Below are 21,620 nucleotides of genomic sequence, written 5' to 3'. Positions count from 1 at the left end.
CCAATTTGGTGAGAAGAGGGCAAATAATTAAAAAATGAAAAAATAAGGGCCAATTAAAAAGTTACTTAGAATTAGCCTTTCTATGGGAAAACTGGAGGTGCTAGCGCTGGAGGGGAAATATGATTTTATTGGTGTTGCCGAAACATGGCTGAATGAGTCGCATGACTGAAGTTAATATCAGTGGCTATACTTTGTTTCAGAGGGACAGAGGCAATAGAAAATGAGGGGTATGACGGTTTGTTAGGCAGGATTTAAAAATGGATATAAAGGAGAAGGTGATGTTAGAAAATGAGGGGACAGAAGCATTATGGGTACAGCTCTTCATTGAATGTAAATAGTCATTAATTAATTGTAGGAGTATGCTATAGACCCCCTAATGTAAGCGAAGAGGAAAAGGCTAAGCTTTCGATGCAAATAGAAAAGGCTGCTAGTTTTGAGAAAGTAATGATAATGGTGGAGCAACATTACTGCCAGGACAGGTAATGGGAACAAGTTTTATGAAAAAGTCAATTAGCGGCAAGTAAGTTTGAAATCAGTGGTGGGCAAATTATTTGAAGGCTGGTTAAAGGATCACATTAAAAATGTCCTAGTGAATGGCATTATGAGCAGCAATCAGCACGGCTTTATGAAGGACAGGTCAGCAGGGGGCAGTTGATGAGATCAATTTGGATTTTGCCAGAGCCTTTGCTAAATGCCCCTAACTCTGGGAGCAGGGAGGGGGTCTATGTAGGTAAGGGGGTAGGGGATTTTAGTAGCAAGGGTTTGTTTTCTAGTTTGTTTTATTGTACATTTTCTACTTAGAGAAAGGTTCTTAGTGGGGTCCCTCGATGGTCTGTATTGGGCCCACTTTTATTTAACTTGTGACTTCGGGGAAGGTATTGTAAGTAATTTATCAGTGTTTGCAGAGGACACAAAACTATACAGCCCAATTAATACCATCCAGGAGGTGGCATCCTTGCAGCAGGATCTTGACAAACTGGCAATCTGGGCAGCTAAGTGGCAGATGAGATTCAATGTTGATAAAAGTCATGCACCTGGGATGTAAAATGATGCAAGCCACATACTCCAAATGGGTATGCACTATGAGGAAAATTCCAGCTATGAGAAATGACTGGCCAAGTTGGGCTTGTTCACACTGGAGAAGAGACGCTTAAGGGGGATAGAACTATGTATAATACACAAGAGCCATGAATATCCTGTAAATTATATCCTTATAAATTATGTTTAGTGATGTCATCGGTTATAGTCAGAGCTTAGTGATGTCATTTCTGTCACATGACTCACTAAAACTTGTGTATTATAATAATAAAAATACCTCAGAGTTCCATGACCAGTGTAAAAACACTGCCTCCAGCCTCGTGTTTTTATTTGGTCATGGAACTCCTTGGTAACTTATAATGTCCTTATATTTTACAAAAGGGGGTACTTTATTCACTATATAAAGGGGTCGTACAATAATCTACTTTAAAAAAGTTACTTATAGGTCATGATGATCGCTTTTCACTGATAGTTCTGCTTTTGTAAGTAATTGTCACTTGAAGTTTCTAAACCTGACTGTTTTGCCAACCTGACTGTCCCTTCTCAACTTGTCCTCATAGAGGAACAGGGTAGTAAGAAAGGCAATGTAAAAGCATCAGGCATATACGTTTAAGGCAAAATTATAAACAGCATTCAAAGACAATGTTATGATAGATTATAAAAAGGCTTATTATCCGATGTCCGTAAGAAGGGGGTGGATGGCTTTTTTTGCAAATTAAGGAATACAGGGTTATGAAAGATAGCTCAGAACAAGTTGATCCAGGGACTGGTCCAATTGCCATCTTTGAGTCAGGAAGGACATTTTTTCCCCCCGAGGCAAATTGGAGAGGCTTCAGATGGAGTTACTTATGATGTTACTATGTTCTAGAACATAATAAAAGTTAACTTAAAGGAGAAGGAAAGGTTAAAACCAAGTAATGCTGTTCAAAAGTCAAAATAAATGTCACATTTCTTTCCTTCTATTGTGTTCTCATAGGCTTCTATATCAGACTACCGGTTTCTAGCTTAAACCTCCAGGGCTTGGGCTTCAGCATGCTCAGTTTGCTCCTCTCTCCCCTCCTTCCTCCCATTTCTGCTGTAATCTGAGCCCAGAGCGAGCAGGCAGAAAGTGATGTCACAGCAAGCTAATATGGCAGCTGCTATCAAACAAACAGAGGCAGGGTCTAGAGCAGTTTACTCAGGTATTCTAAAGAATAAAAATGGTGTTCTAGCTTGCACTGTTGTGGCTAAGCTATTGGCAATTAACTGCCTTCTTCTGCTTTTCTTCTCCTTTAAAAGATGAAACAACCGTTTAAGATTTAGAAGAGATATAAACAAGACCCAAGCTAATACCAAACCACCCTACACAAAGATTTCATAGAGTGCCATGCGCTATAGAATTGCCATGACATTTTTTTTTAAGGCAAAAAATTAACTAAGAACAGAAAAAAGATGAAAACATTGTACAATACCTTGTGGCTCTCAGCAGATACCTTCTGGCACTTTTCTTCAATAGATAGCACCTCTCGGAGATGAAAATCTATTTGGGACTCAATGGATTTTTCTACTGCATCAATAAAAGTTTCTTTGATGTCTGGAGAAATGAGCTTGGTGGTAAAAAGAACAAACATATTTAAGAAGGTAAAATAATAGGTAACTACCTTTTTGGTAGATACCTATTGTTATTTGGTAGAGAATCAATACTATACTAAAAATCTAAATATAAACCAACACTGGGGTGATGTAATAAAAGGTGCAATGCTTGCTACTAGTCCGTCTAACCATAGCAGCCCATAAGCAGGTAGCATTTACTACTCTGCAGTTTGAAACTAATAGTAGCCAGTCAGAGGTTTATTTTCAAACTCAGCACAATGGTATGACTTTTATGATTTCACCCTGTTGATTGTTTGCTAATCCTCTCAAAGTAGCATGTGCTAACTTTGATATCTTCCTTCTCTTAGCCCAGTGCTGTCTAACTTCTGTGGTACCAAGGGCTGGAATTTTTCTGTCCTACATGGTGGAGGTCCAATCATGGAAGCCAGTGTTGACCACTCTCCTTTTTAAACCACACCCACTGTAACACAAAAAAACATTAGGACCATATCGACAAAAAAACCCCAAAGGTTGGGTGCTCACTGCAGGGATGTCACTCATTTGTAAAAAAATAAAAAGTTAGTCGTAGTAAGACATACCCTTCAATCGATATGCTTCCTGCTCTGCTGTGGATAGCACAGCACCCGCAGCACATAACCTTGGGCACCCCCTAACAAGTATTTCCAAAATGCTAACTAACCCTCACCAGGTTCACCTCCTACAGGCTGGTCAGGCAGAGTATGGCCCACACAGGCAGAGCAGAACAGACAGAGTATGGCACTTAAAGGTAGAGCAGAACAGGCAGAGTATGGCACTTAAAATTAGAGCAGAACAGGAAGAGTATGCCACACACATTTAGAATAAGACAGGCAGTATATGGCACACACAGGCAGAGCATAACAGGAAGAGTATGCCGCACACAGGTAGAGTAGGACAGGCAGAGTATGACACAAACTGGTAGGGTAGAGTAGGTACAGGCAGAGCAGGGAAAGAGACAGGGAAAACATAGCTGTGAACAATGTGGGCATGGACAATCTGAGGTGTGATTAATACACGGTAGTACAGGTTTGACCGATAAGGGTGCTTAGAGGTGTGAACAATACAGGGTTTTATTGGTGTGAGCAATACATGGGATTAAAATTGTGAACAATGGAGGGTTTGTACAGCCTGAATTTGAGGTGCGAACAATACAGGGGCATTAATCTCAATTCGGATATCTTTGGAAATTTATACAAAGGTAAGCAATCAAAGAAGACGGATATCAATGGAGGGGCCACACAAGGGGGGCCAGCAGTTGTCACTGCCTTAGCCTATTTACCCATAGTATCTTGATATCTCGAGCAGGTTATCACAGACAGAACAGAGTTACAAATGTGACCAACAAGTTACGTGGCCATGGGTAATGATACGTTTTCCCAATAAGTTAATATCCACAAACCTTTGTTAGGGATCTAAAGTTTTTCGGTCTGAGAAATGGACCTTTGTTTTCATCTGTAAGCTAATCTTTCAATACCAGGGAGAGAAACATAAGATATGCTGTTGCACATTTACCTCTGCCTGCTCCATACCACATTTTTCCTCTGGGCCTTGAATAAAATTTGGTCGCCTGAAAACAGAAAGCTGGCCAAGCCTTGCCGCAATGGCAGTGACAGATTGGTTAATCTGTTTTTTGGATGACTTGATCATTGACGTAATGTCACATTCACATCCCTGTGTAAATAAAAGAACAGTTGGCATAGAAGAAGCACTATTCAAGCTGGGGTTTAGAAACTGAACTGGGTGGCAGCTTGTGATAAAAAGAGAAAAGTTTAATTTTGGCTTCTGCATATCAGAAGTCTGCACCCACAGGTGACTCCTTCCGTACTGAGATAAGGAGCCCAATCTCAACCCATGTCGTTCTATTCATTGTTATTTGCAGCACTGAAAAGAAAATATTGCTCAATTATAGAAATGTGTATGTGTGAATGATGAAGACAGTAACCTTTTTCCAAGGTTAAAGCTGGAAACCCCATGTAAGCTTTCTACCATCCTTCTAGATTTTGACTAGAGGAGGCCCAGCTTGAATGAATGATGTTATGTCATGAAATAAACGCAGTTTAAAATCTCTTTAAATATGTAGATTATGTTTTGACACATTTGCTAATTTGCAATGCAAATAGTTTTTATCAGCGCGAAAAAGTATACTAATCTTACTTGCTTAAGAAATATTTATAAACTGTCCAGTATGCATGCCACATTTTATCTCAATTTTTAAGGTAGTTCACCATGAAATGAACTTTTATTATGATGTAGATCTTGATATTTTGAGACAATTAGCATGTTGTCTTAATTTTTTATGTTTTTTTTTTTAGTTATTTGGTGTTTTGTTTGGCAGGGTCTTCTTTACCATAGCAACCAAACAGAGGTTTGAATGAGAGACTGGAACATGAATAGGACAGGGGCTGAATAGGAAGTAAAGCAATAAAAAGGAACAATAACAAAATTGTAGCCTCGCAGAGCAATAGTTCCTTGGTTGCCAGTGTCTGTGACCCCCATTTGAAAGCTGGAAACAGGCAGATAAGGAAGGCAAATAATAATAAAAACAAATAGTTGCTAGGAATAGGAAATTCTATAACATGCTATAAGTTAATTTTAGGTGAACCCCCTTTAATCTTACAGTTGTGACATCATAACAGTAATATAAGAACAGTCAAAAGCAGCTTGACTTTTGTGACCTACCAAATAACCAATGGTCTAAAAAATGTTTAGAGCAATTGCACGAGGTAACAGCAGCCAATACCTACTGCCAGCTGCTTACCATTGACATGAATTGGACGTGGCACAGGTCATCCACTTAGTCATATATCAAAGTGGTCCATAGTGCTCTTCATTCTTATTGTTGGGATGCAGTCTGGCATTTTGATTGTCCTATTACATAAAGGTATGGTAATAACGTTCCTGCAGCTTGCTATGCACAGTTCAATTTACCATATGCCAATATATCACCACAAAGATTATTTCTCCCTCTCTTCCATTTAATAAGTTTACTATTCAGTCTACTGCCAATGTGACATTATTTGTGCATTGAAGTCAATGGCCATTTTTTGCTAAAAATAAACGTAATAATCAGTAATTAAGTACTAAGAATATTCTCAGATTCCGTGTGTGTAGTGAGCTGGGTCTTGGGTATACTGCCTATCTAAGAGAAAACGAATTTTAAAACACTGAGAAAATATCTACTATTTACAAAAAATGTGCTAGGCATAATATTTGTTAAAAGCAGACACAGGAGCCTGAAGTCTTGGCAAAAAAAAAAAACATTAATTGTTGAGGCGTAACAAGGACATTTAATCAAGCAGTGATGTGTAAATGTTACAACATTAGGAAGAAAATGTGCTAAAGGAAGGAAAACAACAGAGCTCATTAGATAAATTCCCCAAGCCGCTATGTTCCCATCTCTATTCAGGTTCGCAGCATGTAAAATATTTACGAGCAGTGCCCCTAAAAGCCCATTCACTATTTTTATTGCTACTACACAAACACTTTCACAGCCATGGAAACCAATATGACTTTTCTGCGAGCTGTGAGGCATGTCTCTTGTAAGCCAAAAATAAATAATAATAAAAAACTACTGTAGGGGGGGCAACGTACGTGTAGGAGAAAGGCTATGCTGCCTCCAAGCTTCTTCAGTTCGTTTAGGAGCTGTCGATGAGGACAAGGGACCTGCTGTTCTGGATAGACTTCAAGGAACCGGGCTGAGGTCGTCATATGGCTGAAGGCAGCAGACACTTTTATTATATGAGGTTGAACACCCAAGTCTCCAAATTCTTTAAAAAAAATATATATTAGATATAGTCATACTACCCCCTTTCCCTGAATGCAAACTCTAAAAACCAGTTCCCCCTGAAAACAGCTATGGGAAGTAAAGGCTACATATAATATGTATATTTAAAATAATGGTACCAGTCATACTACTTGTTGGCAACAGTCCGTTGGCATCTCAATGCCAGTCTTGTGTAAATCAAGACGTAGTAACAGAGCAGACCAATGTAAGGTAATCCAAATTTCTGCCGAAATCGTGCATTTACATGCTGAAATTCAGTGTGCACTGAAAAGAGGCTATCATGCCTGTCTCTGCATTGCAATTACGGGTCAGAAAGCAGCAGATCACACTTTTTCACCAGCTAAGGTATCAGCCTTTAGTCTCAAGGACTACAAAAGCATATAAAATGCACTAACATTCAGTTTTCCAAGTAAGACATTTAAATGAGTTTTGCTTTCATATTAAGGAAACATACAAAAATCCAAAATATTCTGGTAGGTGACTAAAGTTCATCAGGGGTTGTTTAAAGGAGAATGAAAGCCTAACTAAAGAAGTAGCTAGAAATGTTGTACATTATATTTTTGGCTTCTGTACCAGCCCAAGGCAACCACTGCACTTTAGCAGTAAAGATCTGTGTCTCCAAAGATGCCCCAGTAGCTCCCCATCTTCATTTCGGCTTATTCACGGCACATGCTCAGTTGCTCAGGGCCCACTGAGCATATGAATTCCTGGATGAAGCCCTGGATCATTGCTGCTATTGAGAAGCTGAAACATTAGGCTGGTGCAATAAGTTCAGTATGTAAAATATAAATTTTTAACAATATTCATTTTTAGGGTTTAGTTCTACTTCAAGAAATTTGCTTCAGTCAGAAGAAGGCATATGGATAATGTAGTAAGTGCCAAACCTAGCCCATGGCATTGAGTAAGATGCTCACTTTTAAACAGGTGACCAGTAAATGCTATCCTGACCCAATAGGTTACTGAAGCTAGGCAGACTTTTATAACTTAACTCTAAACATGTTAGCATCAGTTTCATGACCACTAGAGAAAATGTATATAGTAGTGACAAGCTTTAGTGACTTCTAATTTCCTTATTAACAGTAGCAGGGTCTTAAAGGGATACTGTACTTTTTGAAAACACATCAGTTAATAGTGCTGCTTCAGCAGAATTCTGCACTGAAATCCATTTTTCAAAAGAGCAAACAGATTTTGTTATATTCAATTTTGAAATCTGACATGGGGCTAGTCATATTGTCCATTTCCCAGCTGCACCCAGTCGTGTGACTTGTGCTTTGATAAACTTCAGTAATTTTTTACTGTTGTACTGCAAGTTGGAGTAATATCACCCCCACCCCCCCCAGCTTAACAACAGAACAATGGGAAGGTAACCAGATAGCAGATCCCTAGATTTAAAAACAGCACTCAATAGTAAAAGCCAAGATCCACTGAGACCGATTCCGTTACATTAAGTAGGAGAAATAACAGCCTGCCAGAAAGTAGTTCCATCCTAAAGTGCAGGCACAAGTCACATGACCGGATGACAATATGTCTAGCCCCATGTCAGATTTCAAAATTGAATATAAAATCGGTTTGCTCTTTTGAGAATTGGATTTCAGTGCAGAAGTCTGCTGGAGTAGCACTATTAACTGATGCGTTTTGGGGAAAGAAAAAAAAAAAAAAAAAATGTTTTCCCATGACAGTATCCGTTTAATATCCCATACATATGATACTGTACACACATCTGCCTTCTTTATATCTTATTATTTTGGTCCTCTAATAACATGATGTGTTGGTAGAGATTGACATGAAATATCACCAATCTCTTACCTTATTTTTTCATACTGAGAAAGCTTTCTTACTTACCCAGTTGCTCATATGCCATTAACACATCATTGCTGGAGGCCCAGACTTTATGAAGGAGTAGGAGAAGCTGAAGGATAAGCCCTGGAAAGTCTTCCTCCTTGCCTAGTAACTCTGCTTCAGAAATTACCAGCTGCTTGCAGACTGAGGAAAATGTGGCACTAGGAACAGCCACATCTGTGGGCACTGCAAGGAATACACAGTTTACAACAGCTTTTCAGTTAATGTCACATCAAAAGTAGAACATCGGTGTGTGCTACAGAATGAGAGTTGTGCCAATTCACACGGGTATATCATACCTTTTCCAAGTAGTAAGCCAGATGTTTGTCTGGAAAGTGAATTTCTTGTCCTGCAAGGGAAAAATAATGCATGTGAAGGTGGACCATAAAATAGTCGACACCTTAGATGCACTGGAATGTCAACAATATATTTTTAAAAACTATTCTGAAGGGATTAAAAAAAAAAAAAAACAGAGACACCAAGATGACTTCCAGATTTGTCACTGCTTCTGTAAGAAAAGTCTGACATTAAAGTTTGTTGCAGGGGTACATTGACTGTGCAATTATTACTAGGGATGCACCAAATCCACTATTTAGGATTCGGCCGAATCCCTGAATCCTTTGTGAAAGGTTTGGCTGAATACCAACTGAATCCGAATTCTCATTTGCATATGCAAATTAGGGGCAGAAAAGGAAAAAGTGGAAAAGTCACGTGATTTCCCTTCCCACCCCTAACTTGCGTATGCAAATTAGGATTCCAATACGGTTCAGCCAAATCCTTCTCAAAAAGGCCGAATCCTGGATTCCCTAATTCCTTACATCTTCAAATCATGGAATGTGAGTCTGAGCCAGTCCATAATACATATGAAAGGCATTTTATCCTGGAAATGGAATAAGTTGAGCATACAAAAGGAGTTCACATTAGATATTTAGCTAGAAACAAAATTAAAAGTCCTTAAATAGAACTTTTTAGCAACAGCCAAGTTATATCTTTATAAAGATAGATGGCATCAGTTCAGTGCTTAGTGATTTAATATCTGTCACATGATTAACTGAAACTTGTGTATTATAATGTATAAAATGTATAAAGTACTCCCCTGTATAAAAACACTGGGCCTTCAACCTTGCGCTTTTGCACATGGAACTCTAAGATCACTTATAATATGCAAGCTACTGTACTATAGCCATAAATTGATCCTTGGCAAGCGGAACATACAAACAGGAACAGCAGATGCTACACACTACCTCTTGGGCGATGGTTGCTTGGATTCAGCTTCCCATGTGTCAGTTGGGTCATAAAACAAATCATCTGCATTGCCTTCAAATGATCCCTGCAATACATGCAAAAATATAAGATTGATAATATGCCTTACCAGCCTATTAAAATATATGGACATTCTTTGGATTGATGCTAGATTTACTTGGGTGGTACATATGATATTCTAGCACCTAGCAAGTTCATAACCAGTAGGGTGGCTCACTTGGTAAAGTTCTCTCATGCACACCAACTTCTCTTCAAATTTCTCCTGACTCCACATAGTAGATATACCAAGTTTTGTGTTGGTGACTCGTACATACACAGCCTGCTCTTCTCCACTGAGCACAGGCAAGTCATACCTGTAAAACAGCCAATATATAAATATCCATTTATATAACATTTAAATACCCATTTATGACAGGTTATAGATACATATACAGGTATGGGACCTTTTATCCAGAATGCTCGGGGACCTGGGGCTTTCCAGATAACGGGTCTTTCTGTAATTCACACCTTAAGTCTACATTATTTAATGTAAACAGTAAATATACCAAATAGGCTGGTTTTGCTTCCAATAAGGATTAATTATATCTTAGTTTGGATCAAGTACAAGCTACTATTTTATTATTACAGAGAAAAAGGAATTACAAAAATTTGGATTATTTGATTGTAATGGAGTCCATGGGAGACAGCCTTTCCTGGACCACTGTTCCTGCCTGGGGGAATTCAGAGCAAGCCTCTTATTTGTGTTGGACGAGCATGTGCAGTAAAGCTAAAATACTGACTTTAACATAAAAGCTGGGGTTTTCGCTCTACCGTGCACGCCTAGAAGAAAGAAGGGAGGAAGAAGATCTCTCACTATTGCCCCAGGCCGGTGCAGTTTTCCCACTAACAAGAGCACCAGCCAAGGGTATCAGGTTAAGTCGTTATAATCTTTGCAGCACCCTAACTTTTGGAATCCCCCTTGGATTGGAGCTTACCTTCTTCTTTAATTGGTCTTTTCAACGTAAAGAATATACAACAAGATAGCTAAACATGCAACTTATTTATAAAAAATGGAAATCTTTTCACTATTTTGCAAATCAAAAAAAAAAATTAACATTTTTCCCGTGTTAGGCAATTTCTAATATATTTCTGAATTTCAAGAGCCACATCACTAAAACACGCTGAATAATATTACACAAAGTATTATGCATATATTAATATAAACCATTTCAAAAAGTTAAAATCACAGTACAGTACTGCAGAAAAAAAAAGATGCCTGAATACAAAACCTTTTGGTGCACCCTAGTGGGGTCTTATGAAATGGCAATTCAAACCAAAAGCATTAATAAAATCTTTGTTTCCATGTACACAAATATTCTAATATTTTAGTTAAAATGCTGTGTGTCTCCATTGCCAAAGCTATAGAAGGCTTCAGAGAACAGTTCATAAATTTTAAACACACTTAATGTTGACAGTGATCTAATACAGCAAATGGAGGTTTTCTGGATAATGATTTTTTTTTTCCATCATTTGTATCACCATGTCTTAAAGGGCATGTAAAGACAAAAAAATAAAATCCAATTTTTACTTTCTTTAACGAAAAAGAAACCTATCTCCAATATACTTTAATTAAAAAATGTGTACCGTTTAAGAAACCTGACTGTATGCAGTGAAATTCTCCCTTCATTTACTGCTGTGGAAAGGAATTGTCAGATAGTCCCAAACTGCTCTGCAGGGAAACAATCATACATATGAACAGCAGGGGGAGCCCCCCACCTTACTTTCCAGCCATGCAGAACTCAAGCAGCTTTGTTTATGACAATCCCTAAGCAGCCCAGACCACACTGAGCATGTGCACAGTCTTAGTCTTGCAAAGATGTTTAACAAAGTTACAAGATGGTGACCCCCTGTGGCCAACTTTGAAAGCATAAATTATTTGTTTGATTAGGCTTGTGGTGTAGTAAGATCATGTTTATATTTAGTATACAAATACAGCATTTTTAGTCTTCTATTTTCAAATTTACATGCCCTTTAAGTCTACTAAAAAACAAGTAAACATGAAATAACTCCAACTGGATTATTCTGACACCAAACATGTAATTATGTAGCTTAGTTTGGCTTAGTACAAGGTATGAATATTACAGAAAGAAAGGAAATAAAAGGAACAACATCTATGGAAGATGGCCTTCCTGTAATTTGAAGCTTTCTGAATATTGGGTTTCCAGATAAGAGATCTTATACCTGTACTGAAATCAATAATTTTAGAACTGATTTGGAACCGATGGTAAACAGATACAAAAGTAATAAAAAAAATTAAGTGTTACTCGATCATATAAAAGATTGATTTCAGAAAATGGAGTGGTTACGATAAAATATGTACAGTATATAAAGATTCCAGGCTAAACTTGAACAAAGAATAACAACCCATCCCAAAGTCTAGATGGTATTTAACTGCTTATACATCACCTTGAAAACAATGTATGTTTGTTCATACTTTTACTGATTGTGTTGGCTTCTTGCAGAGCAATAGATAGCTGCAAGGCTGTCCATTGTGCTTGTTCTTTAGTGGGAGAAGAGGGGGGGAAAAAAAGAGAAGAGTTTAATAAATGCAGTGCAACAAATGATGGCACATCTATAAACAACAGCGTAAATTTAATGTATTGATGTGTTCTTTTTCTGTCATAAAATGAGCAACCATTGAAAGGAAACATATCACACATGTAAAGAGGGCCAATTAATATTATTGTGGGGAAAATGATAAATACTTGCCCTTCAACAAATAGGTTAAAAAAACTAAACGATAGAGAAGCAGCAAATGGAGCATGTGTTTTATTCTTTCCTGCTGAAATATGAAAGGCCATTGCTGGAAAGAGAGCAAATAATGAATTGCCAATCTCCCTCCCCAAGACAGAGATAATGAGCGACGTGTCTCAAACTGCATGAATATTCTCACCTATAAGTCATGTCTAGAGATCCAGTGATTTAGGACCTAGTGATACGCAGAGAGGCAAGAAGCATTCTTATGAACTGAAGTCAAGAATCAAATTGATATTCTTTCTAATATCCACAATTTAATTCTAGTTCTGGTTAAAGAAGAAGGAAAGGCAACAATCACTGGGGGGGCACGGATACCCCAGACTAGTTCTCCTATCAGCAGTATTGAAAATAGGAGCTGCACAAACCAAAGCTCTTGGCGAGTGCTTAACCCTTTTAATAAGCCATAACAAATTCAATAATTCGGGGGGTCTCCTCCTCCTATCAGCAGAAAACAGCCCCGGCCCCAAGGGTTCTTACAGCGAGCAGCACTTGAGCAATCCTCTTCCTTCTTCATACGGATGTTGATTAAAAAGCCAAACTTTAACACCACCAACATAAATGCTGGCTTTTTCACTCTACTGCTCATGCATTAGCTCCAGGAGTTTAAGTGGAAGGATAGAATCGCTCCATGGTGCTCACTGAAGAGAAGAGTTTTCTGCTTACTGGAGCACCAACCTGACTTATTAGATAAGTGACTGTGACTGTCTCATTAAAAACTTTTACTATGGAGGTCATGCTATATTTTACATTCACCTGAAATGCAGTCAAATGCAGTATATGTCACCACTGAAGAGTAGCACTCAATCAGGAACTAAGTTCTTATGATACCGCAGCCTCCCAAGCAGCATACTTGTCCTTTCATGCGATTGACATTGCATTGTGGCTTATAATATTCTTAGAACAAGATATGGAGAAAGCTCTCCAATAAAATAACAATTAAAGCTTTATTACATGGTGCAGAAAGTGCATAGTGTTTACAGGGGGCAACCCCCTGCCACAAGTAAATGTGAGCGCAATACTGCAGGAGAGTGGAGCACAGCAGTGAGAGAAGTGGAGCAAAAATTAATGTGAGAGTAGACAAGTTCTTACAAAGAAAATTGTGGCTGTTCAGACAGTAGGCAGGCAACATATAAGATAAAGGAGAATAGGAGAGCACAGCAGATTAAGGTGGAGTGAAAAAACAAGCAAGGCATTAAAGAACAGTGGTGTTTGAATATAAGAAGATACAGAATTGCTAGAAAAGAAGGGGATTTTGAAGAAAGTATAGGAATGAGGACTTGAGTATAGATACTGTATCTATGAAGAGTATAGACATGGGCAAAATTTGTTACACTGTCTTTCTTTCCCCTACAACCAAGCTCACAATGTTGGCTTATCTGCGTTTACCTTACCCAGTGTTAATATTGTGAAAATGTTATCTCAGGTTACAGATTTACAGAAAAATGCTGTATTTTTTTTAAACAGAGGAACCGTGTTAAGCCTAGTAAAGTACATCTTACTTTCAGCCGAGATGTTTTTCTTTCCTTGTTGCTGCTGCATCTTTTCCACTTGGCCCACAAGTTTCTCCTTTTCCAGTTCCAGAACCTGTATGAATTTGCTGTGCTTTATTCCCATTTCACAACCCTGCAGGAAGTTACCCACAATGCTCCACGTCAGCAAAGAAAAAACTGCTATAAAAGAGGAAGCTTAAAGGGGTGCTTTGCCTTTACATTAACTTTTAGTATGTTATAGATTGACCTATTCCCAGCAACTTTGCAATTGGTTTTCATTATTTATTCTAATGGTTTTGTAACTATTTGCCTTCTGCCACTTTCAAGCGTTTAGCTGGGGATCAGTGACCCTGAAAGCCAAAAAAAACAATCTGTGAAGGTGCAATTTTATGGTTATTGCTTTTCATTCTTTATCTTTCTATTTAGTCCCTCCTTGCCTATTCATATTCCAGTCTCTCATTCATACCACTGCCTGGCTTCTAGGGTAAATATGACCCTAGTAACCAGATAGCTGACGAAAAACCAAAATGCTGAGCTGCTTAACAAAAAAAACAAGTGACTGAAAAACCACAATAAAAAATAAAGACCAATTGCAAATTGTCTCAGAATGACAGTGCCTATGCCATACTAAAAGTTAAATTTTACTCATTTAAAAATACATAAGTAGAGAGTGACAGAGGCTTACTTAGAACTCTCCTATAGATCTAGTTTTGTAACAATCCCCTGTGATACATTGGGTTGGGGTTTTAACCATCTCAGGAAAACTTTATGCATTACTAAATATTCAAAAGAAATATGGCCATTCCTTTTTACACACTACATTGGTTTACACATAGAAGCAGTTCTGTAAAATATGTTGGCATTTCAGAAATATGGGTAAATAAATAATACCTGGCTGGATAGGCCAGATGGAGGTAGGTGATCCCTGCCAGTGGTTGTCCTGCTTTCCTTCTGGTTCCTTTTTATACTTCTCTTCCTTTCCAACTCGTCCTCCTGTAATATATACATTTACCACACAAAGACATATGTCATCAGGTAATGGATAGACGTAAGCTAGCTAATAATGCAACTTCTATGTTGGAGATGTATCCCCTGCACTACATACAAATTTATAGTGCATAGACTAAATGGGATATCAGTTTCAATATACTATGGAGGCCCGTGATTGTTGTGTATTGCTAAAAATGATAAGCGACAACTGTGATTGTTTTGTTACTACATTTATCATTCTTTAATTTATGGACAGTGTACTCTTGTAAACTAATAAACATTAAATAAAAAAAAAAATTAAAAAAAAACACCATACCTAATTTATGTAGTAAACCTTAGCAACCAATCAGCAATTACCCATAAAAAAAGCCTGCTACAAGTTAAAAACTGAAAGCAAATACTTGATTAGTTGTTATGGGTTACTGCACAAATCGAAATTTAAGGGAGCAAGGGGAGAGCTGTAAAGAAATCTATCCTTTTCCTATTCTTACGTTTTGAATTGTCTATCTTTCTGTGTTACTTGGAACTCTGTTTCTGATTGGCTCACTGTGTGGGTGACCACAGCTGTATTAAACCTTTAAATAATATCCCCCCCCACACACCATGGAGCCCTTACGAACCAGTTCTCTTTCAAGCTGCCGGATTCGATTTTCATACAAATTTTTCTGCTGCGTGAGCTCCATCTGGGCCATTTCCTTGGCAGCTTGGAGCTCCTTCATCATGTCAGTCTGTGCTTGCAGTCGTGCATCCTCAATTTCATTTTCAATCCTAACAAACCAAGATAAAAAGGCGAGTACTGCCCTTTACAACAGGTTTCTGCCAAACATGGACAGCAGAAAGTCCCACAGCCATAATTAGCTCTGACTTCAATTACCAATGCAAAATACTAATTTTAAGAGATTATTATTCAATAAACCAATCCAGCAGCAATTCATAAATTGGCCAATTTATTATATCGGTATAGAATGGAGAAGCAAGTTACAGAAACTAGCATAAGTAGTAGTAGCCATATTTCTTTATAAGAATGGTTCGGTTACTTCTGTAGTTGAGCAACTACAACCATTGTATGAAAAAAATGTAGATTGTGTTTTATGCAGTGCTGTTTCACTTAAAGATATATTTCCAAACCTATGTTTCTGTGCTTCAACCAGTTCATTTTTGGCAAATTCAAAGTCTCTGGGACCCTCCTGGTTTGTGTGAGGCATCACAGAACATCGCCTTACACGGTCAACTTCTGTGGGATGGTTGAATCGGAAGTAATGATTGCCACCCAGGATCACTCTGTCACCCTAAAAAAGAAAGCGTATAATCAGGCAAGGTCAAGGTGGCTACACAAGAGCCAATATTTTGGCGAACCAACTAATTGGTTCATGAACTGAATTGGTTAATGATGGAGCTGCTGTTAAAACCATTAAGGTGACACCCTATTCCAATTTAAAGGAAAAATGTAGCATCAGCACAGTGTGTATCAGACTGCCTTCATTTGTGTATCAGCAACTGTATAATATATCTTGTATAATGAAGCTATTTTGTGATAATGCAAATTGCAGCCAAGCTTTTTCCTATACCCCCTTCAAAAAACCAATACTACATCATTCACAAAAGAGAACACCAATAATAATCTGTTTAATGGTACAAAATTACACCGGAAATGCTTTCAATACAGTATTTGATGTATTTATCCATAATACTCAATGGCTTACATACAGGTTTTACCAGTGTTTTTTTTTTGTATAGCAAAATGGTTGCTTTCCTGGATTTTAAACCTCAATTTCAAATGGCTTTATTTTAGAAAATATATCTTGCCCCAGTCTCTCTCTAAATAGTGAGTTTCGTTAAGTTGGTACAATTTATGGCCATCCACAATGTACTTGTTCTACTGCTTAAACCTAGTCATTAAAACACTAAAATAATGTATTTCAAATTAAAACTAATCCTGTGCCAGTATTCTATCAATACTTTAAGTGCTTAGAAATATATCCTTGATTCGGCACAAGTTTTTTTTTTTTTTTTTTTTTTTGTCCCCTGATAAATGTTAAGAAAATTGGACTCCTTCTATAAACACATTTAATAAATCCATGTAGCTACTTTGATCTTACATGGTGTAGAATGACTGGTCCCAGAACAAGGTTTCCATTGACAAACGTCTCTGCATCAGGCAATGGGGTTAAAGATACTTTACCATTTTCATTATGGATCAGGCTTTGCAAGAAAAACATAAAATAAGAATGTAAATACAACCTGCAACAACACAGAATAACTCTGTTCCTAAAACGAGCTTCAGAAAACATTGATGCTAATAATAATAATAATAATAATAATAATGATTGTCGCAGGGTACATTTATATTTATACATTTAGTATGGAACTAGTCGTATTAATAAGGCAAAAATCTCCCCTAGCCCAGAAAGTTCTAGAATGCTGTGCCGTCTGTTTCCACTATTAGAATTCTGTAAGAACAGTAAGATCAGCTTTATAATTTAGAGTGACAGAATGGGGTATAATATCTACATTTTTTAGGTGCTTATATAATAGTCCAGTGTCCGTGATATTGACTCTTGTATCTACTGAAATACATATTTCATTCCATTGCAATTTTCTATTTTATTTAACATTTTCACTTTGTACATATTCTTTCCATTAAACTTTGACTTTTTTAATTCACTAATAATTCCTTTTTATTGAAACACAGTCCATAAAATGGCCATGGCATCACAATTCAATGCAACTGTACTGTATGTTCATTTTCTAACTGTCCTTTGTGTTTGCCTTAAGCCAATACATTCAGGAAATACATTCCGGGTATAAAAAGAACACTGTAGAAACTGTAAAATTACACCAATAGACGTGTTTCTGTGTCTTTTTGGCATTGAATATATAATGCATTAGTTACCATTCATTTATTATCAGGTTTATACTCAAAGTAGAGGACAATGAGTGATGCTTTCAATATATTTTGGTATAACTTTTAATTCACTGCTAACAGACTACCAGCATGTTGAATACTAGAATATACTAAAGTCTTTTAAAGTGACTTTACCTGCTTATGGGTCAGTTCACATTATTATAGATTGTGATTTTATTAATACACTTAAATGTTTGGATGCTAAATTTTGACAGGTTTCAGCACAGCCTTCAGTAAAAGCAACCCTGATGATTTTATCAGTATAGTTAGGAGTATTTGGGAAGTTCAAGTCAATGATTCAAGTATTAAAATATACTATATGAAAAACTTACCAATGGTTTTCAGCTATTAGGGCTCCAGTCAGCTGTATCTCGTGATCAGATCCTGGATGCTGCTTGCCCACCTTCGTCTGACCCTCTTTTATTATATAAAGAAGCAATTCAGAAAGCTGGGGATCCTCATTCAGATTGACTAGATTTGGAAGCATGTTGTCAACTTTAAAACAAACTCCAGCTTTCTGTGGAGAGAGTACATTTTAGAAAACAGACTGCAGTAAAGGCTAAAAAGCATAATGAACAAAAGTGGAAGGCATGATTATGGCTTTTAAATAACAGAAACTGATATAGAGGAAGTAAAGCATGTGATTCACTATGCCCAAGTTATAAATATCAGGTTTGTAGATATCATATATACCTGGAGTTCCTTAGCTTCTTCTATTTTTTGCTGTTTGGCTAGTTCAAGTTTCTCTTCCCAAGACCTGCCAGAAAAAGATTTAAAAGTCCAGCAGCTGATTTTCCTTATTGCATACATATAGATAGATGATAGATAATAAATCCTTAACCCTTTGAATATATATATATATATATATATATATATATATATATATATATATATATATATATATATATATATATATATATATATATATATATATATATATATATATATATATATATATATATATATATATATATATATATATATATATTGAAATGTTGATATCAAAAAATTATTTCAGCATTACAGCCCAAATGTACTTTTCTGTTCAAAACCTTCTTTGTAATCTACAGTCATTTTCCAGAGTTGGATTTCAGTAAGAAATAAAGAATTGCTCCATCTTACTTTTGAGTCTCAGTCAACTCCTTATCCTGGATGAAAAGTCTCTCTCTCAAAGACTGAATTTCCTGCAAACTGGCATCATACATTTCCTGATCCACCCCCTGTACGCACTGCTGAGCCGCCTTAAGCTTATCAATCTCTTCCTTGAGTTCTGAAATAGGATATTAAAATTTTTAAAAAAGTTAACCTAAATTACAACATACATGGAGATGACATGGAGGGACAATTGCAAAGCTGTACTTTAGTTACCTCTAATTAGTGCAGCAGTGGAATCCTCATTTATCCTGGCCATGTTAATGATGTTCCTTGCCTGGCTGGCGTACCGCAAAGTGCTAAGGCTTTCCTCCAGGTTCACAGCTGCTGGGCTGACTGTGGCAATCATGGCAGTTTTCGAATTTCCACCAAGGCTCTCTCTCAACAGCCTTAAAGAGAGAAATAAATTAAAAGTAAGCGATAAAGAGAGAGGAGACAGTTACATAGTAAGTCAAGTTCAACCTTTTAATAATTTTTTTAACCTGCATAACTGCAAAAAAAAAAACCCCATCTGAAGCCTCTCCAATTGCCTCAGAGGGGGAAAAAATTCCTTCCCGACTCCAAGATAGCAATCGGACAAGTCCCTGGATCAACTTGTACTATGAGCTATCTTCCATAACCCTGTATTCCCTCACTTGCTAAACACCATCCAACCCCTTCTTAAAGCTATCTAATGTATCAGCCTGTACCACTGATTCAGGGAGAGAATTCCACATCTTCACAGCTCTTACTGTAAAAAAAAAAAAACCCTTCCAAATATTTAGGCAGAACCTCTAATTCTAATTGGAATGGGTGACCTTGTGTCAGCTGGAAAGACCTACTGGTAAATAAAGCATTAGAGAGATTATTATATGATAGGGGGTGATATATATCACCCCCTAAGCACCTCTTCTCCAGCGTGAACATCCCCAATTTGGACAGTCTTTCCTCAAAGCTAAGATTTTCCATACATTTTACCAGCTTAGTTGCCCTTCTCTGTACCCTCTCTAATACAATAATGTCCTGTTTGAGAACTGGAGACCAAAACTGTATGGCATATTTTAGATGGGGCCTTACCAGTGCTCTATACAGTGGAAGAATGACCCCCTCCTCCAGTGAATCAATGCCCCTTTTAATACAGCTCAAGACTTTATTTGCCCTTGATGCTGCTGATTGGCATTGTTTGCTACGGTATCAAATAATTTGAAACACGTGCAATTATGCTTGCACATTTTTACAAATCTGACACAATTACACATCAAAATTGTAGTAGAGACTGCATCATTTCCGAAATTCAGCGCGAATAATATGTGCATGCAATTCTTTAGACACAAGTTGGATACACCTAGTGATGTAGCCACCAGTGTAAACTGTGGAATTACCTCCACTTTCAGGGTTATGGAAGCTTCAGGCTTACTGTGTCAATAGATGCATTTACATGAGATTTTTTAGAAAAGGCAAAATTGTGTAAATACGCACAAGTGTGAGGAGTGCATTCAAGTGCAAGTACCGTTAATCAATGGCAACAAAAGGGGCAATGATTTGACTACATGTGTAAATGAGCCCTAATGTTACCATTCCCGTTAGAACTAATTTTCTATACATCCAGCAAGTCCAAGGTTGCCTTTGCCATAGCATTGCTAATACCTAAAATACCCAATAGCCTCAAATAGACCAAACCTTGATAGTTCAACAGCACACAGTGTAGTATATGCATTATCACAAAGCTGTAACGAGTTCATATAAATGTCTAAAATCATGGAATATATGCGTTAAGATTGAAAAAAGGTAGGTAAAGAAACATTTTACACCACTTTTTATGCTAGAAATTCTTCCCGTCAGAACTTCCACATTGGCATCAATACATTATGGTCGGTCTGAATGATTCTGAACAAAGCTTTAATTATGCTGATGCTTTGTTATGGTTTCTAAAAGTGTTAATTCACATGTACTGGCTACAACAGAGCTTTATAAATAGGCCATGTATTGTTCACCAACTTTTACACCTTAGTTTAATATATTTTACATATATTTATAAAACTATGCCACCACAATTCTAAGTAATCCACAGACAGCATATTATAAGTGTACAATTTGTTCACATTTCTTTCTGTAGTCTCAGGGGGTTGGCATTTGGAGGAGGCAAGGTTATTTCTTGCAGCAGTGCTCAGAGCCATAACCGCTCTCATATGCGTTTCACAGCATATAAAATGTATTTATGGTTTTATAGTCAACTTGTCTCCTTTAGTGCAGAACGGTTTTATTTTGGTCACATATATGTGTACATTTACAAGATGGCAAAAAAGTGCTTTAATATATTTTTTAACTAAGAACCGGTTCATTCTTGTATACGCTGTGGACGTAATCTTCTAGCCTGTTTCATCTATAAATTCATGTTACCAAAGTATTTTTAAAAACTTTGCTGCGGCAAATACAACTTGCAATATATTCTCAATAAGATTTTCTAGTGTACAATTGTTGATGGTGGCCTTACGAATGTATTTTGTCTGATTTAGGTAGCATTGTAATAATTTACATATTAGATGCCCATCCTTATTTCTGATTTGTAGTTCTGGTTGTGAGGGATTTGACAACACAATAATAATTCCTCAGCAAAGTCTTTTTTTGGCCCTATAGAGGTTTCATGACATTCAGATTTTACTTTTGATGTGCAGTCATATCTTCCAAAAGAAAAATATCTATAGTAAGTAGTGATGGGCGAATTTGCGCCGCTTCGCCGAAAAATTTGCGAATTTCGCACAAAACTGCGAAA

General features: G+C 37.2%; 1 protein-coding gene across 3 annotated transcripts in view; it reads right to left on the bottom strand.

The window, feature by feature from the left end:
- The window catches only part of kif14l.L (kinesin family member 14 like L homeolog), a 49,707-nt gene that overhangs the window by 4,937 nt on the left and 23,150 nt on the right, over positions 1-21,620 (bottom strand). For 2 of the 3 annotated variants that reach the window (XM_041572490.1, XM_018229558.2), the window contains exons 11-27: positions 19,085-19,257; positions 18,839-18,986; positions 18,410-18,473; positions 18,049-18,233; positions 16,911-17,013; positions 15,940-16,100; positions 15,432-15,579; positions 14,713-14,814; positions 13,831-13,954; positions 11,981-12,074; positions 9,753-9,888; positions 9,517-9,602; positions 8,572-8,621; positions 8,276-8,458; positions 6,241-6,416; positions 4,162-4,320; positions 2,490-2,624 (exon numbers count right to left, since the gene is read on the bottom strand). In XM_041572490.1, coding sequence (XP_041428424.1) covers positions 2,490-2,624; positions 4,162-4,320; positions 6,241-6,416; positions 8,276-8,458; positions 8,572-8,621; positions 9,517-9,602; positions 9,753-9,888; positions 11,981-12,074; positions 13,831-13,954; positions 14,713-14,814; positions 15,432-15,579; positions 15,940-16,100; positions 16,911-17,013; positions 18,049-18,233; positions 18,410-18,473; positions 18,839-18,986; positions 19,085-19,257 — 2,227 coding nt within the window. The remainder of the gene's footprint in view (positions 1-2,489; positions 2,625-4,161; positions 4,321-6,240; positions 6,417-8,275; positions 8,459-8,571; positions 8,622-9,516; positions 9,603-9,752; positions 9,889-11,980; positions 12,075-13,830; positions 13,955-14,712; positions 14,815-15,431; positions 15,580-15,939; positions 16,101-16,910; positions 17,014-18,048; positions 18,234-18,409; positions 18,474-18,838; positions 18,987-19,084; positions 19,258-21,620) is intronic. The other variant, XM_041572489.1, reaches the window with a different exon arrangement.

This window comes from Xenopus laevis, chromosome 8L, assembly GCF_017654675.1.
Source record: "Xenopus laevis strain J_2021 chromosome 8L, Xenopus_laevis_v10.1, whole genome shotgun sequence".
Classification (NCBI taxonomy): domain Eukaryota; kingdom Metazoa; phylum Chordata; class Amphibia; order Anura; family Pipidae; genus Xenopus; species Xenopus laevis.
This window is presented reverse-complemented; position numbering and strand designations above follow the sequence as displayed.